Genomic DNA, 18,774 nt, shown 5'->3' on the forward strand with positions numbered 1-18,774 from the left:
GTCGTTGTTGTTGCGGGCGTGCGGTGCACTGAGTAGGCAGAGATCCTAAGACAAGAACTTTCACTCGCTTCTGAGTTGACCCTGTGTTGTATGTTTAAAAATTCATTATGTAATCAATCATTAATCAATCACTCAATTGCTCAACCAATTAGTCGATCAATCAATCATCAGTCATTCACTCAACTACTCAACCAATAAGTCAATGGGTCAATCAGCCAATCAGTCAATCACTCAGTCAGTCAGTCAGTCACTCACTCATTCAATCAATGATCATCCTCGCTCTCGTCATCATTACCGTCAATCAATCACTCAACTATTCAACCAATAAATCAATCGGTCAATCAGCTAATCAATCAATCAATCAATCAATCAATCAATCAAAAATCAATGATCATCATCATTACCGCTCTCATCATCATTACCGCCATCATTTTAATAATCGTCATCGTCATTATAATCATGGGAATAATCATCATCAGGTTAATGACGATCATCCTCATCATTGTCGTCGTCATTGCTCTCACTGATGTCGTCGTCAGTGTGATGGTCATCTTCATCATCATCGCCGTCCTCGTTGCCGTCGTCGTCATGATGATCGTCGTCTTCACTACCAACATACGAAAACCACCACCATAATAGTCGTCATCATCATCATCATCATCATCATCTGTACTATGAAAAATTTTTCCCCCGTATCCTCGCACGTGCAGTCGACTACCAACTACACTTGTAAATAAAAATAGATAAAAAGTAAAAAAAAAAAAACAGAGCATAAAACGAAAACAAAAATTAACAGTTTTTAATAAAAAAAAAGAAAGAAATAAAACACACCATCGCCATTACATGGAAAATAATTGTTTTAATATGTCCAATCCACCCTTGCACCCAATCAGCCCCTTTCATCCTCGAATATTTCCCACCCGTAAGTGATGACATACAAGGTACACTTTTTTTTCACCCATACCGCAAAAGAAAAAAAATGTCTCAAAAAAAAAAAAAATCCCCCCTGGCCCTAAATGCGAAGTTGGGCCTCCCATAAGCTTTTATACACTAAAATCATCTTTTCCTGAATATACACTGGTGAAATCCGGGTGCGCTTAATATGCGTCTTTTATGTCATCAAATACGGTAGTTTTTCTCTCTAAAAATAACCGAAAAAATCTATTAAATTCGTAATTTTTCTTCATAATTCTATATCTGATACCAGATATAAAATTCGGTTGGTTTTCGAGTCGTTTCTTTCTTTTCATTTGAGAGTTCTTTTGTCTTTTCGTTGTTGTTTAACAGTGTAAAATGGTGAGATGGAAGTGTTCTTTTGGTTTTTTTTTTTTGGTTCTTTAGTAGTTCTTTAAAAACTTCTCGCAAGATTTGCAGCAGAGCTCTCTGTAACCGTTGTAGAAGCATGTGCGGTTGGTCGAGCCGTATTTACAAAACTGGGTGTTGTCCTTGAGGCAAACAGTGACTTTGGCTGTGGAAAAAACAAAACAAAAGTAGAAATATAAATAAAATCTCGAGATAAAGTTAAGAATAAAAATAAAAGTTAAATAGAAATAAAAATAAAATAAAGAGCATAAAAAATATAAAAATAAGACTAAAATTAAAATAAAAGAATAAAAACAAAAAAGAATAAAAGTAAAAAAAGAATAGGCATAAAAAGTAGAAATACAAATAAAACCTCAAGATAAAGTTAAAAATAAAAATTAAATAGAAATAAAAATAAATAAAGAACATAAAAATATAAAAACAAGACTAAAATAAAGAACGATTAAAAAACAAAAAAAATTTAAAAGAATAGGCATAAAAAGTAGAAGTACAAATAAAATCTCAAGATAAAGTTAAAAATGAAAATTAAATAGAAATAAAAATAAAAATAAAATAAAGAACATAAAAAATATAAATACAAGCCTAAAATGAAAAAGAATAAAAAACAAAAAAAAAGAATAGAAATAAAAAAGAATTGGCATAAAAATAAAGATAGAAATATAAAAATATATAAGCTTATCGTTTCGGTTTCACATACAAATCCGATTTTAAAAATAATTTCTTCTCAGAAATTTCTGAATATGTACTTGTCAGACAAGCGATTTCATTTTAAACGATCGCAGTGCTGAAGATGCATGTAATATGCCACTAAACAACGGGTAATGGCTGTAAACTTCCACTTAAACATTTAATTGATGCCTGAATTTTCATAGTACGAGCTGAGACCTGGTCACTGAGAAGGTTCCGCTGCGATGACAATTGTGGTATCAAATAATAACCGTTTAAATCTGTTTCTCAATCATTTTTGAAATTTATGAACTCCTTTGGTTTTTATTTTACTCAGGGCGCAGGAGTGGCTGTGCGGTAAGTAGCTTACTTACGAACCACATTGTTCCGGGTTCAGTCCCACTGCGTGGCACCTTGGGCAAGTGTCTTCTACTATAGCCTCGGGCCGACAATAGCCTTGTGAATGGATTTGGTAGACGGAAACTGAAAGAAGCTCGTCGTATATATGTATATATATATGTATGTGTGTGTATGTTTGTGTGTCTGTCTTTGTCCCCCCCCAACATCGCTTGACAACCGATGGTGGTGTGTTTACGTTCCCGTCACTTAGCGGTTCGGCAAGAGAGACCGATAGAATAAGTACTAGGCTTACAAAGAATAATTCCTGGGGTCGATTTGCTCGACTAAAAGGCGGTGCTCCAGCATGGCCACAGTCAAATGACTGAAACAAGTAAAAGAGTAAAAGAGGGGGAGGGTATCGTCAAAGCCATTTGATGTTTAAAAATCCTACATTTTTAGTAATAAATTAAATATTAGGAATTTTATAAAAAAATCGAAGAAGGTAGAAAAGGAGAAAGTAGGAAAGCTTCTGACAATGCGGTAAGTTTTATAAAACTTTTATATTTCAGGCATAAAGTCCTATCTTTAAAAGAAAAACAGTCTGTGAAATGTCCAGTTATGCAGGTTCCGTGAAACCATTCAAATCCCCTAGCGTTATGTAGCTGCAGCAGTCACTCACCAAACGCTGCTGTAGGCTACTCACCATCTGTAGGACGATGTGACGATGTAGTAGTAGTATAGTAGTAGTAATAATAATAATAGTAGTAGCAGCAGCAGCAGTAGTAGTAGTAGTAGTAGTAGTAGTAGTAGTATTCCTCAAATGTTGCCGCCCCATCTGTGGTGTGACGGCGTTATTTTATTATTATTATTGTTGTTGTTGTTGTGTTGTTGTTGTTGTTGTTATTATTAGAAGTAGTAGTAGTAGTCACCCCCCAAGTGAGGCCGGCTGTCCGAGTGTTGGTCTAAACAAACCTCCAGCTGTTAGATGCTGTCATAGGAGCCACCGGCTCAACTCCGATCGACTGTTAGTTTTTGGGTTAAAGCAGTGGATCAGTAGTGCCTCTTTTATACGTAGATTGCCGACGTTCTCTCCGAGGCTAGGACGGAGACGTCTATCTCTATGATGGTGTTGCCACATCTAGTCAGTGTTTGCGGAAGAAGGATTCGCGTTGGTGGTGAGATGCTCCTTAATTCAGGCGTGGAGTGGTGGTGCTGTGCTACTGATATAGTAGTTGTTTCATCTAAAGCATCGTATTTGATATACTATGCACGTACGTGGGCACATGATAGTGTCGTAAATGGGCCAGTTCGTTAGTGTGCAGGGCTGTTGCACTGCACATGATTACTCCGTTCATAGGTGTTTACGTTAAAATATTTTATGGTTTATAAAATATAAGTACCGTAAATCCTCGAGTATAATCCGCATTCCCCCCCCCCAAAAAAAATTTAAATGTCAAATACATAGTGCGTACTATATACGAGGTTAAATATGAAAATTATTTTCTAAGCAATGTCCGATAGAATAAGTACTGGTGTCGATTCCTTCGACTAAAAATTCTTCAAAGCGATGCTCCAGTATGGCCGCAATCTAATGACTGAAACAAACAAAAGAATATAAGAATAAAAAGGATCCTCTCCAATTCCTTACGTTTGCAGTCTTCCATTTTACAAGTTTTCGTCGTGCTTGGCATTTCTTTCTCGCACGGGAGTTTGTCGCTGTCCGGAGTAGAACAGGTCACAGTCCGGCCTTGTATTCCGCTACCACAGCTCACTGAACACTGTGCACGAAAGATGAAATGAAACGAAATATAAGAAGAGGAAAAGGAAAGGAAAAAGAAAGGAAAAAGAAAAGAAAATGTCAGCGAGCATTTGGATATAAACAGTGAAAGTAAGTAAACGAATGAACAATCAAGTCTTTCTAGTTCGTGGACCCCAGTACAGTAACCTCCCAGTTAATTACGTACCCGTATAAATAATTGATATATATTTTATCTTATTTTATATATATGTATATATATGCGTATATATATGTATATATACATGTATATATGTATTACATATATATATATATATATATATGTATATATGGTATATATGTATATATATATATATGTATATATGTATATATGTATATATGTATATATGCATATATGTATATAGCATATATGTATATATGCATATATATATGTATATATATGTATGTATACATATATATATGTATATATGTATATATGTATATATATATATATATATTATGTATATATGTATATATGTATATATGTATATATGCATATATGTATATATGTATATATGTATATATGCGTATATATATGTATATATACGCGTAAAATCTTCAAGAATCTTAAGCTCAAGGTTATCAACGATTTATTCTAAATGAGAATAGTAACAATGCTAAAGCACACAGAGTAAAGCCGCTGGGCAAAAATTGACCTTGAACTCTTCTGTGCATGTGCACTGGGTTTTAACCTCACTTCCGCTGTTTACAGCAGTGCTTGGAAGGAAGGTGTGTAGCGTGTGATCGTCGCACTGACCATGACGAAGAAAGTTATCACGGCGACACCTGCTCAGAGGCCTGCGCAAAGTTGCAGAAAGTGTATGGAGAGGAGTGTATGATCTTCACACATGTGTATGAGTGGTTCAGACGTTTCCAAGATGGCCGAAAATATGTCGATATTGATGAACATTCTGAAGAACTGCAACCAGCAGAACTGAGAAAAACATTGAAGATGTGCGTGCAGCTGTGAGGGGAAATCGTCGAATCATCAGCCGTGAGTTATCAGAGGATGTGGAAATTAGTTACGGTTCATTTCAGTCCATTATCACTGAGGATTTGGGTATGGGATACGTGTCTGCCAAGTTTGTACTAAAACTGCTTTCAGCTGACCCAAAAAACAGTCGGGTTTCAGTTGCAAAAGATCTCTTTGATTTTGTCGAGAATGATGAAAACCCTTTGAAAACTTTGCGGAAGACTCTGAGCAGGTATCGCCAAGTTTTGGCAAAATTTGATGCAGATTCTCTGCTCAGCTTACTCTGTCATGGTCAATGCGACGATTACACGCCACACACCTTCATTCCAAGCACTGCCGTAAACAGGGAAAGTGAGCTAGAACGTTAAAACTTAGTGCGCATGCACAACAGGGGTCAAGGTCAATGTGTGCCAAGCGGCTTCACTTTGCGTGCTTTAGCTTCGTTACTATAGCCACAGTCCGGATACTTATTGATCGTGAAAACCTCAATAAAATGTAAACATAACAGAGCTGATGTAATGATTTGGGATAGAGAAAAAAAACTGTGTATAGTTGTGGAAATCAGCTGCCTGGCGGATGTTAACATAAAATTAAAGATTAGCGAACCATGGAGAAAATTACAGCTACTCTATCCAGATTACAAGTTCAGGTTTATACCTGTAATTATTGGGGCACTGAGATATGTAACACACTGCTTAAATATCAATATTGATGAATTAGGCTTCTCAAAACCAGAAAGGAGAAAGCTGATTCGAAGACTACAGATCAAAGCCATCACTAGAACTGTAAAGATCTGTAAAACTTTCTAAAAGTTTATCATTTAAGTATATATGAGCATGTTCAAGACATGCAACTATATGCATGAGATTAAAAACATAAAACAAAACATACAAATCTGCACTTATCCACCCATCCATCCATCCATACCCTATTGGTATTGTTGAAATTCGAATAAGGGAGCCTTGGATCTGGGTTAGAAACCGGCTTTTTTTTATCTATTGACAAGAAATCTTGAAATAAAACCGAAGAATGATATACATACATACATAAAAAATAATTGACAAAAATCTTACCTTAGACCATTCACCGACTTGCCATTCTCCAGCACAAGGAATCCGGTTGCATTCCCGGGTACCATTGGGTTCTTTACTTGCATCGCAGTAAGAATCAGAAACCACTTCATCTTTCTTTCGGGTGTCTGACACACAAAAGTATACGGGTTGCTCCACACCATCTGTGCCGCACGTTTTAGAACAACTGCTCCATCGTTCAACCACCCACCTGCATAAAAATAAGCGCTTTCTTCATAACCTAATCATAACATTTCGAAACTAATATATATATATAATAATAATAATAATAATCATAATAATAATAATAATAATATAATAATAATAATAATAATAATAATAATAATAATAGGGAATATTATTCCAAACTTACAGGGAAAAATTCAATTTAGAAATACTAAATCAAATTTCACAAAATATAATATATATATATTATGTGTGTGTGTGTGTGTGTGCGTGTGTGTGTAAATTAGAAAAAACACCTTTTATCAATTTAATAATGAAAAAATTAAATTATACCATTTAGAAAAATTACATCTTATAGAAAGATTAAACATATGATAAAACATATATCAATTATTAAGTAATATGCAAAATAATAAATAAAACGTATATATTTGGTATTTATGTATGTATGTATATATATTATATATATATATATATATATATACATACATGCATACATACACACACGCACACACATACATACATACATACATACATACATACATACATACATACATACATACATAGTTCAAATTTACAGAAAACAAAAGACAAGGACAGGCGAAGGAACAGCAAGTAGGTGTATTGGTTTAACGCTCGGGAAGAATGGAATAGTCTTTGACGTTTCGAGCCTACGCTCTTTTGCAGAAAGGATTAAGAGGAATAAAAAAATAAAACGGGGAGAGAATGAAAAGATAAAAACGCAGAGAAAAAAAAAATGTGTCGGGATAAGGGTTCAACATGATGAAATGGCCGGAAGAGAGAGGGCGATGTTGAAAAGTTCCTAGCTTTAAGGGAATCGGGAAAAGCCTGATTGGAGGCCCAAACTTCAATGTTGTTAAATTAAAATGTTTTAATTTAACAACGTTGAAACATTTCAGTTTGTCGACATTGAAACTTATAATGATGTTTTTCTAATTTTACACTTTTACCATTGATAAAGAAAAAAATATTGTTGAAACTAGTTTGGTATTATATGTAAATGTGGAGGCGCAATGGCCCAGTGGTTAGGGCAGCGGACTCGCGGTCATAGGATCGCGGTTTCGATTCCCAGAACGGGCGTTGTGAGTGTTTATTGAGCAAAAACACCTAAAGCTCCACGAGGCTCCGGCAGGGATGGTGGTGATCCCTGCTGTACTCTGTCACCACAACTTTCTCTCACACCTTTCTTCTGTTTCTGTTAACCTGTTTCAAAGGCCGGCCTTCACTCTCTGTGTCACGCTGAATATTCCCCGAGAACTACGTTAAGGGTTACGTGTATGTGGGTAGTGCTCAGCCACTTACACGTTAATTTCACGAGCAGGCTGTTCCGTTGACGGATCAACCGGAACCTCGTCGTCGTAACCGACGGAGTGCTTCCATTTCATATATGTAAATAAATGTATTTTAAACATTTACGAGCTTTTGAAATGTAAGTGCATTTTCAGCAACACATTTTCTATATATATAGATATATCTATATATATATAGATATATATATATATATATATTTATATATATATAACATATATTTTTTACTTGTTTCGTCATTTGACTGCGGCCATGCTGGAGCAACCGCCTTTAATCGAGCAACTCGACCCCGGGACTTATTCTTTTGTAAGCCCAGTATTTACTCTATCGGACTCTTTTGCCGAACCGCTAGGTAACGGGGACATAAACACACCAGCATTGGTTGTCAAGCAATGCTAGGGGGGCAAACACAGACACACAATATATATATATATATACGACGGGCTTCTTTCAGTTTCCGTCTACCAAATCCACTCACAAGGCTTTGGTCGGCCCGAGGCTATAGTAGAAGACACTTGCCCAAGGTGCCACGCAGTGGGACTGAACCCGAAACCACGTGGGTGGTATACAAGCTACTTACCACACAGCAGCCACTCCTGCGCCTATATATATATATATATATATACAGAGAGAAAGAGGGAGAGGGACAAAGAGAGACAGGGGGGGAGAGAGAAAGACAGAGAAGGAGGGAGAATGAGAGAGAAAGAGGGAGATAGTAGGGGACAAGCAGCGAAGATCACTGAGTGAAGACATAATATTCTTTTATCAGATTCAGTCATTTGGCTGCGATCATGCTGGAGCAACACCATGTATATTTACCTTGATTTCATACATTCCTCCCGTTTACACTCCACTTTGTCAATCCGGGGATCTTCAAGATGGAGACAGAAGTTCTTCTCAACAAGTTTATCGGTGAGTGTATTGAAACAGTTGTACATCGTATTCTGAATTCCTGTTGGCAAAGACATTAATTATTAACCAATTAATTATAGATACTCATTAATATGTCTGTTTGTCTGTCTGTATGTTTGTTCTTTTCGCTTTTTAACAATTTGAATTCTTCTACTGAGGGGCTGCTTTCTAACAAAGATACAAAGCTCCCTCATTGGAATGTATTGAGTTGTCCGGAAAGTTCGTGCCGATTTTTAAAGGAAAGAAAAAGGTCAACAAATATTTGCCATTACATTTTTAATCAACCAAATATGAACCATTTTGTTGCACAATGCGTCTTCATCTTTCCTTTAACTTGAAAATACTCTCTTCCCAGAATTGAGGTGGTTTCATCGCAAATAATTCATGAAGGTATCTTTTTATGTCATCCAAGGAATTGAAATTTTTACCATTAAGACTATTCTGCAGAGACCTGAATAAGTGGAAATCTGAAGGGGCAATCTCTGGTGAATATGGAGGATGGGGTAACACATCCCAGCCGACCTGCAGCAATTTTTGTTGAGAGGGATTCTTTGGAGTTTGAATAATTCACCTCTGGAAACACGGGTGTTCCGTTCAACATACTTAAACAACCCTTATTCAGAGACCTTTTGAGCGGGATGGGTTACTCGACCAGAGGAAAATTCTAACTGGTCCCCACCTGCAAGGTCATGTGCTGTTTATCTTGATATGAGATCACCATGTCGCGCACATATGGTTGTGATGCATGTGCTTGGTGTACCTTTATCAGACGGGTAGTCATAATGGGTATACTGGGCTTCGTATATTTTACCCCAGTGTCACTTTGATGGCATGCACTGCTCTCTCTCACTCAATAATAATAATAATAATAATAATAATAATAATAATAAAAATAATTTCTGCTGCGGGCACCGGGCACTGATTTTTCTGAGGGGAGGGGCATGTCGATTAAATCAATCCCAGTATTCAGCAGGTACTTATTTTGTAGACTCCGAAGGGCATGAGAGGCAAAGTTGACCTTGACACAACATAAACCCGGGAGAAATGCCGATAGCTAAACGTCTTGTCTGCAAGCTCGTCGTCTTAACAACAACAACAACAACAACAACAACACTGGCTTACCTGCGCCGCAAGAAACGCTACATTCACTCCATTTGTCAAAACGCCACTTAAAACTGTTTTTCTCAAAGGTGTAATCGTCTCGACTGGCCGTGTAGCTATACGATATCTCGGAGTCTGTGTTGTTTTCTGTCATATACAACTAGAAGTAGGAAAAAGACAAAAACAAAAAAAAAAGAAAAAATGAAAAAAACCCCAAAAACATTGGTAATGTCATTACAAATGCAGTGTTGGTAAAGAAGCCGTTTATTATAATCACGGATAATGTCATTAAACGGTTATTGTTATCAAAATTCGTGGGTGGCAAAATCTATACTTAAAATGAATTACAATTGAAAAAATTATGCGCTTATTAGAATCTAAGGTTCAGATTGCTATATTTCAGATTGCTATATCTTCTGCTTAGCGTTATCAGTTATTGTTATCAAAATTCGTGGGTCACAAATTCTGCATTAAAAATGGATTTGAATTGGAAAAATTATGCACTTATTAGAACCTAAGACCCAGATTGCTAATTCTTCTGCTTAATGTTATCAAGCAGATAATTGTTATCGAATAGATTTTGTTCAAGTGTGATCGCCATTAAGTGACTGTCACTAAGGCGGCGAGCTGGCAGAATCGTTAGCAAGCTGGGCGAAATGCTTAGCAGTATTTCGTCTGCCGCTACGTTCTGAGTTCAAATTCCGCCAAGGTCGACTTTGCCTTTCATCCTTTCAGGGTCGATTAAATAAATACCTATTTCTTTATTACCTACAAGGGGCTAAACACAGAGGGGACAAACAAGGACAGACATAGGTATTAAGTCGATTACATCGACCCCAGTGCGTAACTGCTACTTAATTTATCGACCCCGAAAGGATGACAGGCAAAGTCAACCTCGGCGGAATTTGAACTCACAGTGTAACGCAGACGAAATACCGCTAAGCATTTCGCCCGGCGTGCTAACGTTTCTGCCAGCTCGCCGCCTAAATAAATACCAGTTACGCACTGGGGTCGATGTAATCGACTTAATCTGTTTGTCTGTCCTTATTTGTCCTCTCTGTGTTAATAAGGATCCCTTCCAGGGGCCCTTAATATCGATTTCTTTTTTCAACAATTTTAGTATGCCATGAGGTTTCCAGACATGAGGTTTCATCAAAATCGATAAAACGATGTTGGAGGAGTTAGCTAACAACCCCACACACACTCCCACGGACAGAATTTCCCACACGTGTAGTAGATATTTGTTTGCTTTTGTGTGTGTGTGTGTGTGTGTGTGTGTGTGTGTGTGTCTATGTGTGTGTTTGAACCCCACGACCGCGTGACAACCCGTGTTAATGTGTTTACGTCCTATTGACCTTGAACTCTTCTGTGTATGTGCACTGGGTTATAGCCTCACTTCCGCTGTTTACAGCAGTGCTTGGAAGGAAGGTGTGTAGCGTGTGATCGTCGCTACATTTTTGAAATTTTTGAAATTTATGGATTCCTTTGATTTCTATTTTACTCAGGGCGTAGGAGTGGCTGTGCGGTAAGTAGCTTACTTACGAACCACATGGTTCCGGGTTCAGTCCCACTGCGTGGCACCTTGGGCAAGTGTCATCTACTATAGCCTCGGGCTGACCAAAGCCTTGTGAATGGATTTGGTAGACGGAAACTGAAAGAAACCCGTCGTATATACGTATATATATATGTATGTGTGTGTATGTTTGTGTGTCTGTCTTTGTCCCCCTCAACATCGCTTGACAACCGATGCATGGTGTGTTTACGTCCCCGTCAGAATAAATAGCGGGTTTTAAAAAAAAGGCCTGGCGTCGATTCATTCAGCTCAAAAATCTTTCAGCATGACTGCAATCGAATGACTGAAACAAGTAAAGATAAAGGTTAAAGAAAATAAAAGATATGCAATGTTAGGGTCAATCTAATGAGTTAATCCTCCTAATATGTACACTGGCGTATTTTATGCCATCAGATGCATATTTATGAAACGTCGGCAGTGATTTTTTTTTTGTGGTGTATTTAATTTTGTTGATTGGTAGCAAGGGTTGGGGTGGCATTGAAAAATGCATTAGTAAGAGAAAAGAGGGAGTGGCTGTGTGGTAAGTAGCTTGCTAACCAACCACATGGTTCCGGGTTCAGTCCCACTGCGTGACATCTTGGGCAAGTGTCTTCTGCTATAGCCTCAGGCCGACCAAAGCCTTGTGAGTGGATTTGGTAGACGGAAACTGAAAGAAGCCTGTCGTTTATATGTATATATACATATGTATGTGTGTGTATATGTTTGTCTGTGTCCCTCTAGCATTGCTTGACAACCGATGCTGGTGTGCTTACGTCCCCGTCACTTAGCGGTTCGGCAAAAGAGACCGATAGAGTAAGTACTGGGCTTACAAAGAATAAGTCCCGGGGTCGAGTTGCTCGACTAAAGGCGGTGCTCCAGCATGGCCGCAGTCAAAATGACTGAAACAAGTAAAAGAGTAAAAGAGAGAGAGACGATGGTTCGAAAAATATTTTTGAGAAACACTGTTTTTTTTTTTTACCAAAGACCAAAATTACGTCATACCTTTGCTAATAAAAAGCCGTTAATCGGTCCGATTGATTGTAACGTTTCTTCTGTTTCAGTGTTGGTGTAAATAAAGCGAGCCCCTCTTGCTATGAACGAATGCGAAGGGGCCTGAATACCGTCACCATTCAAAGGGAATTCGTTGGCTTTCTCGTCTTCAATTGCTGTAACAGAAATAAAAGTAGGATTAGATTCAATGGAGATCTTGAAAAAAAAATACCAAACAGATGAATGATCAAAGCTGTTCCAGCGGTGACATTCCCATTTTTTCCAGGAATTGATTTTCTAGGACTCAATTGTCTAATGTAACTTTACTTTAAAAAGATACGATAGCTTATGATTTGAAGAGAAGGCTCAGTTAAAGACATACCCATGAAATTATTTCGACTGGGAGACTCTGATATGAAGATATTTCTGGCTCCTTTTGGTAAAACAATGATTCTATGATATTTCATCAGTTCTGCAACAGAATAGAGGAAAATGGCTCAAAATATAGAAAGATAAATGAGTATATATATATAAATAAATACAATTGTAGCGTGGAAGGTGTGTATAAGCCATTAAAACACACACACACACAAACACACAAAATCCGTTAGATTCACTTCAACATTTAAATTTAATTTGTGTCAAAATATTTTCGTCGCTTTGAAACCGCGACCTGTTCACAGACAAAATCCATAGTTGAGTTGCTTACGTCAGTAGAGATACTTTTATGTTGAGAGAGAGAGAGAGAGAGAGAGAGAGGAAGAGAGAGAGGAAGAGAGAGAGAGAGAGGGTGAGAGAGAGGGAGTGAGAGACTGACAGATAGAGAGCCAAAGAGAAGGAGCGAGAGAAATGGGAGGCGGTAGGAAAATGAGTGAGAGGGAGGAACCGATAGAGAGAAAGGAAGGTAGAGAGGGAAAGATGGAGAGAGAGAGAGAGAGAGTCGGGAAAGAGAGAGAGACAGGAAGAGAGGGAGGGAGGGAGAGAGAGAGAGAGTGGAGGATAGACATACCTTTCTCTGACGATCGATTCGTTGTTCCTGAGATTGATTTGCAAGTAGTGTTGTCCCCATTACATTGTCCACAGGCGTCTGCTTTCATTGGAGATTCTAAGACACCGTCGCAACCGACTTCCTGCAACGAAAACGAACAAATCCAGATATCATTTAGAGATTCTGTTGGGACAAAAGCTTAATACTTGTTCATACAGCCACAACTCAATATGGCGGTTGACAAGAACGATGTTTTTCCAACCATGTTCGTTGAATAAACCATTAGGTAAACTGAAAGTCCGTGTCAAAAAGAAATTTAAAATCAATTTTAAGTTGTTGAAGATGACGATGTATGGTTTGAACTAAGCTTTATTGCCAATTCTTCAACTGATAATGCAAGATTTTCTTCAAGTAATGCCTCAAGGAACTTATCATCAAACTCAACTGAACGTCCTGTTTGATCTTCATTTTCAAGGCTGAAATCTCCACTTCTGAATTTTGCAAACCATCTTCTGCAAGTTCTTTCATTCAAGCATTCTTTCCCATAAACCGAGTGTATGTTTCGAGTCGCTTCGGCTGCAGAGTTTCCTTTTTTGTACTCATAAAGCATTATGTGCCTTGAATGCTCTTTGGATAATTGCATGTTAGAAAGGGTTTTAATGAAAGAAATTTTAATTCTGTTATTCTGTAAAATAATATTTAATTAGTTTAAATGTACACAAATGTATAAAAATAATTTTTTAATTTCATTAGACATTCTAAAATACTTTTTAAATTTCATTCAATTTTAAAAAAGGTAAAATCGGACAGAACTTATGGGATCACCTGATATAATCAAAGTATCTGAAAAGAAATGAAAGGAAGCCAACGAACAATAAAGCGCAAAATTAAATCTCTGCCTACAATTCTGTAAATACATGGAATGGAAGCACTCCGTTGGTTACGACGACGAGGGTTCCGGTTGTACCGAATCAACGGAACAGCCTGCTCGTGAAATTAACGTGTAAGTGGCTGAGCACTTCATAGACACGTGTACCCTAAACGTAGTTCTCGGGGATTCAGCGTGACACAGAGAGTGACAAGGCCGGCCCTTTGAATATAGGTAACAACAGAACAGGAAGTAAGAGTGAGAGAAAGTTGTGGTGAAAGAGTACAGCAGGGATCACCACCATCCCTGCCGGGCCTCGTGAGCTTTTAGGTGTTTTCGCTTAATAAACACTCACAACACCCGGTCTGGGAACGAAACCGCGATCCTTTGACCGCGAGTCCGCTGCCCTAACCACTGGGCCATTGCGCCTCCACAATTCTGTAAATACAAACATCCACAAATAACGTTCACACACATACGCGCTATCATACGCATGCGCACACACATACGCGCTATCATACGCATGCGCACACACATACGCGCTATCATACGCATGCGCACACACATACGCGCTATCATACGCATGCGCACACACATACGCACACCCACACCCACACCCATACACATTCTGAAAAGTGGAACATGTAAACCTGTGAACCCCACCTGGCAAATTCCTCGGACGCATATATTATTTGAACCATCGTATTGGCAAAGTGTTCCGTCTTTGACATCCGCTTCCGTTTGAAGAATTTCCGCCGTCTCCTTTGAGATGCAGTTAAGTTTACAAAAGTTCGTACCTGGAAAAACATAGCAATAACTTTACAAAAAAAAAACAACAAAAAAAATTTGAATTGGGTCGATTCTTTTATTCTTCTGCTTGTTTCGGTCATTTGACAGTGGCCATGCTGGAGCACTGCCTTGGAGGATTTTAGTCGAAGAAATCAACCCAAAGACTTTTAAGCTTAGTACTTATTCTATCGGTGTCTTTTGCCGAACTGCTAAGTTACGGGTGTTAAACACACCAACACCGGTTGTCAAGTGGTGGTCGGGGGACAAACACAGACTCAGTCACACACACACACACACACATGTACACGTGCGCGCACGCACATACACACACATATACGACGGATTTCTTTCAGTTTCCGTCTACCAAATGCGTTCACAAGGCTTTGGTCGACCTGAGGCTATAGTAGAAGATACTTGCCCAAGGTGCCACGCAGTAGGATTGAACCCGGAACCATGTGGTTGGGAAGCAAGTTTCTTAGGGATTACGCAGCAACGGTTAGACTAAGTCGAACAGACTGGAGCTATATATAATTAAGTGCTTTGATTAAACATTCATTATTTGGTTTCAAAATTTTCGTTGCACTTATGGTGATCTGGTCACTGATGCGGTTCTACTGCGTGGTCATTTAACTTTGGTATTAATTCCAAGTTTACTGACCAACTATAAGCATCCGACTCAGAACGGTTGACCTATATTGTTGGGAAAATGTATAACCCTGGAACCTTTATGCGCCGACCAGCAACCTAGATGCAACAGAATTGCATCAGTGACCAGGGCGCAATTGGGGCGACGAAAATTTTGACACCAAATGATATTTTCAAATTTTGGCCACGGAAGGGCTTTTAGGGAAGAGGTGAATCGATCACATCGACCCCATTAATTGAGTGGTACTTATGTTAGTAACCACCAAAATGGAAAATCAACCTCGGCAGAATTCGAACTCAGGAATGCCGCTATAAATTTCGTCTGGCGTGCTAACGAAGTTAGCAGTCATCGTGTGTGTGTGAGTGTGTATGAGTTTTTGAATGGCTAATATCAATCTTCCATGCTGTAATTGTTTTAGCTTTAGCATATGGGCGTAGGAGTGGCTGTGTGGTAAGTAGCTTGCTTACCAACCACATAGTCCCGGGTTCATTCCCACTGCGTGGCACCTTGGGCAAGTGTTCTACACTATAGCCTCGGACCGAAAAGCTTTGTGAGTGGATTTGGTAGACGAAAACTGAAAGAAGCCCGTCGTATAATGTATATATATATATATATATATATATATATATATATATATAATATATATATATATATATGCGTGTGTGTGTGTGTGTGTGGGGTGTGTTTTTGTATGTATGTGTTTGTCTCCCCAACATCACTTGACAACCGATGCTTGGGTGTATTTACGTCCCCGTCACTTAGCGGTTCGGCAAAAGAGACCGATAGAATAAGTACTAGGCTTACAAAAGATAAGTCCTGGGGTCGAGTGCTCGACTAAAGGCGGTGCCAAGCATGGTCGCAGTCAAATGACTGAAACAAGTAAAAGAGTAAAAGAGTAAAAGAGATACGGTCTCAGATCAAACACTTTGCCTCGCGTGTACGTCTCCGAATTTACGCCACGTCTATCAACTACACTTCGTCTTTTCACTAAGTATTCTGGGTGTAATAAACGCACAAAATATCCTACCGTTTCCGAGTTGTGTTGGTCTCCACGTATGCTGGTTGTTTCCAATCACATAGCCATCGAAAAGTGCACATTGTTCAGCTCTCATGTCTCTGCTGTTTACACACACCTACAACAAAAAATTATAACGTATGCATATATGTATATATGTATGTATGTGTGTATCCACATTGATAGGTATATACGAGGGGAGTGCTGAAAAGTTCCTGGGTAAAATACAGAAGTATCAGTTAATTATGATTTCATTCAACATATTTCCCGTCTCAGATTCACACACTTATTGCAGAGGTCCTTCGGGTTTTCTAAACCCTGTAAAAGAACTCAGGAGGTTGGGCCGCTGACCAGACTTTTCGCGACACCGAAATTTCAGCACCCCATCGACATACATTATACGCACTCACACACACACACACACACACCACACACACCACACACACCAACACACACACCACACACACACAACACACACAAAATACACACACACACACACACACAACAAACACGTATATATACATATATACACATAAATCATATAACATTAGGTAGAGGTGCTTATCTCCCATATATATATATTATATATATATATATATATATATATATATATATATATATACAAATATATCTATATATCTATATTAGTATATATATATATATGTATGTGTGTATATATATAATATATATATATATATATATATCAGACAAAATGAGATGACAAAGCCAAGGCTGTGAGGAGTTTTCAGGACATTTATAAGGAATATATAATGTATATATATATATTATATATATATATATATATATATATTATAGATATATATATATATATAATATATATTATATATACTACAAAATTAGAGAATGGAGGAAATATACTTAAATCAGTAAAACATCAACTATCCGATGATACTCACTCCATACTTTAATACACCATTACATATGAGTAAAGGCAATACATAAAATGAAATGAGATATACAGTAATAGTAACAAGATAAAGAGATATAAGTAAAAAATTTTCAAATAATATGCAAATAAATCAAACTGACAGCTGTTTCGGCAGTGAGGACAGTCATACCTCATTTAACCTATAAGCCATAAGGCAGGTATAAATGGGCATTAACAAGGATGCCCCACGGCCTTCAGAGAATTAAATAAATTTGTTATAATAGTGAAAAATATTATACAATCATATACATATAAATATAAAAATATAAAAATGTAAATATAAAAAACTTTATACATCATAAAGCTACACTTCAACCCCTATCTCATTTTATAATATATATATATATATATATTATATATATATATATATATATATATAATATATATATATAATATATATATAATGTATATATATATATATATATATATATATATATATATTATATATATTATATAAAGTAGACAAAGTATAAATATTTATGTTGCATATATATTTTGCTTAGTACACATGCGCGCGTGAGTATGTTTGTGTGTTGTGTGTGTGTATTTACGGGTATACATTCATGATCTTTCACTCTCTTTATTTCTTTTGTTTTCTCGTCTGCGATGAACTTTCTCCTGTTATAATTCACTACATTATCTCACTTTAAAATATTCAAATTTATTCAAATACTCACAATAGTTTTCCGTTTACATTCACACAAACGACAGGTGTTCCATGTTCAATTTTACAGGTTTTTTAAAAAACTTTTTTTTTTTATATGTAAACTATGAGAAATAATACCACCTACGTCCGTTTTGCAAATCTTGAATTCTTCAAGGCGACCTTCACATTCCTTTCCCTTAAACGCTGGGCTACAGAAATAAGAATATATGTGCATGTGGTTATACATGTTCATACGAATGCATGCATGCATGCAGGTATGTATGTATGTATGTATGTATGTATATATGTATGTATGTATGTATGTATGTATGTATGTATGTATGTATGATTTTTTTGCGTAATGAGATAAAAAAACCAAGGCTGTATAGATATTAGAGCATTTATAGATAGAAGGTTCTTACAGATGTTTCTAGGATATAATTAATAATATCCCTTCATCGGAGACGGTGTGAGAGGAAAGTTAAGTCATAGTTAGTTTCGATGTGATACAAAATAGAGAGTGATGTAGAGGAAAGAAAATAGATGCAAGATATATATGGATATTGAGTTGTAAATCCATTTTTTAGGCATAATGGTATATATAATTATCCAATATCCTATGAGTAAAGTCTAAAAG

At 37.2% G+C, this 18,774-nt stretch overlaps 1 protein-coding gene across 1 annotated transcript; it reads right to left on the minus strand.

Moving 5' to 3' along the window:
- Nucleotides 1-839: 839 nt before the first annotated feature.
- On the minus strand, nt 840-18,399 carry LOC115223582 (A disintegrin and metalloproteinase with thrombospondin motifs 2). The gene is made up of 11 exons (XM_029794224.2): nt 18,283-18,399; nt 16,555-16,660; nt 14,756-14,889; nt 13,246-13,366; nt 12,619-12,708; nt 12,249-12,412; nt 9,716-9,854; nt 8,501-8,633; nt 6,170-6,377; nt 3,977-4,106; nt 840-1,468 (listed from the first exon to the last, which is right to left on the minus strand). The coding sequence occupies exons 1-11, from the start codon at nt 18,388-18,390 to the stop codon at nt 1,338-1,340; spliced, it is 1,464 nt and encodes a 487-aa protein (XP_029650084.2). The 5' UTR covers nt 18,391-18,399; the 3' UTR covers nt 840-1,337.
- Between the last annotated feature and the right edge of the window lie 375 nt (nt 18,400-18,774).

Source organism: Octopus sinensis, linkage group LG23 (genome assembly GCF_006345805.1).
Source record: "Octopus sinensis linkage group LG23, ASM634580v1, whole genome shotgun sequence".
Classification (NCBI taxonomy): Eukaryota; Metazoa; Mollusca; class Cephalopoda; order Octopoda; family Octopodidae; genus Octopus; species Octopus sinensis.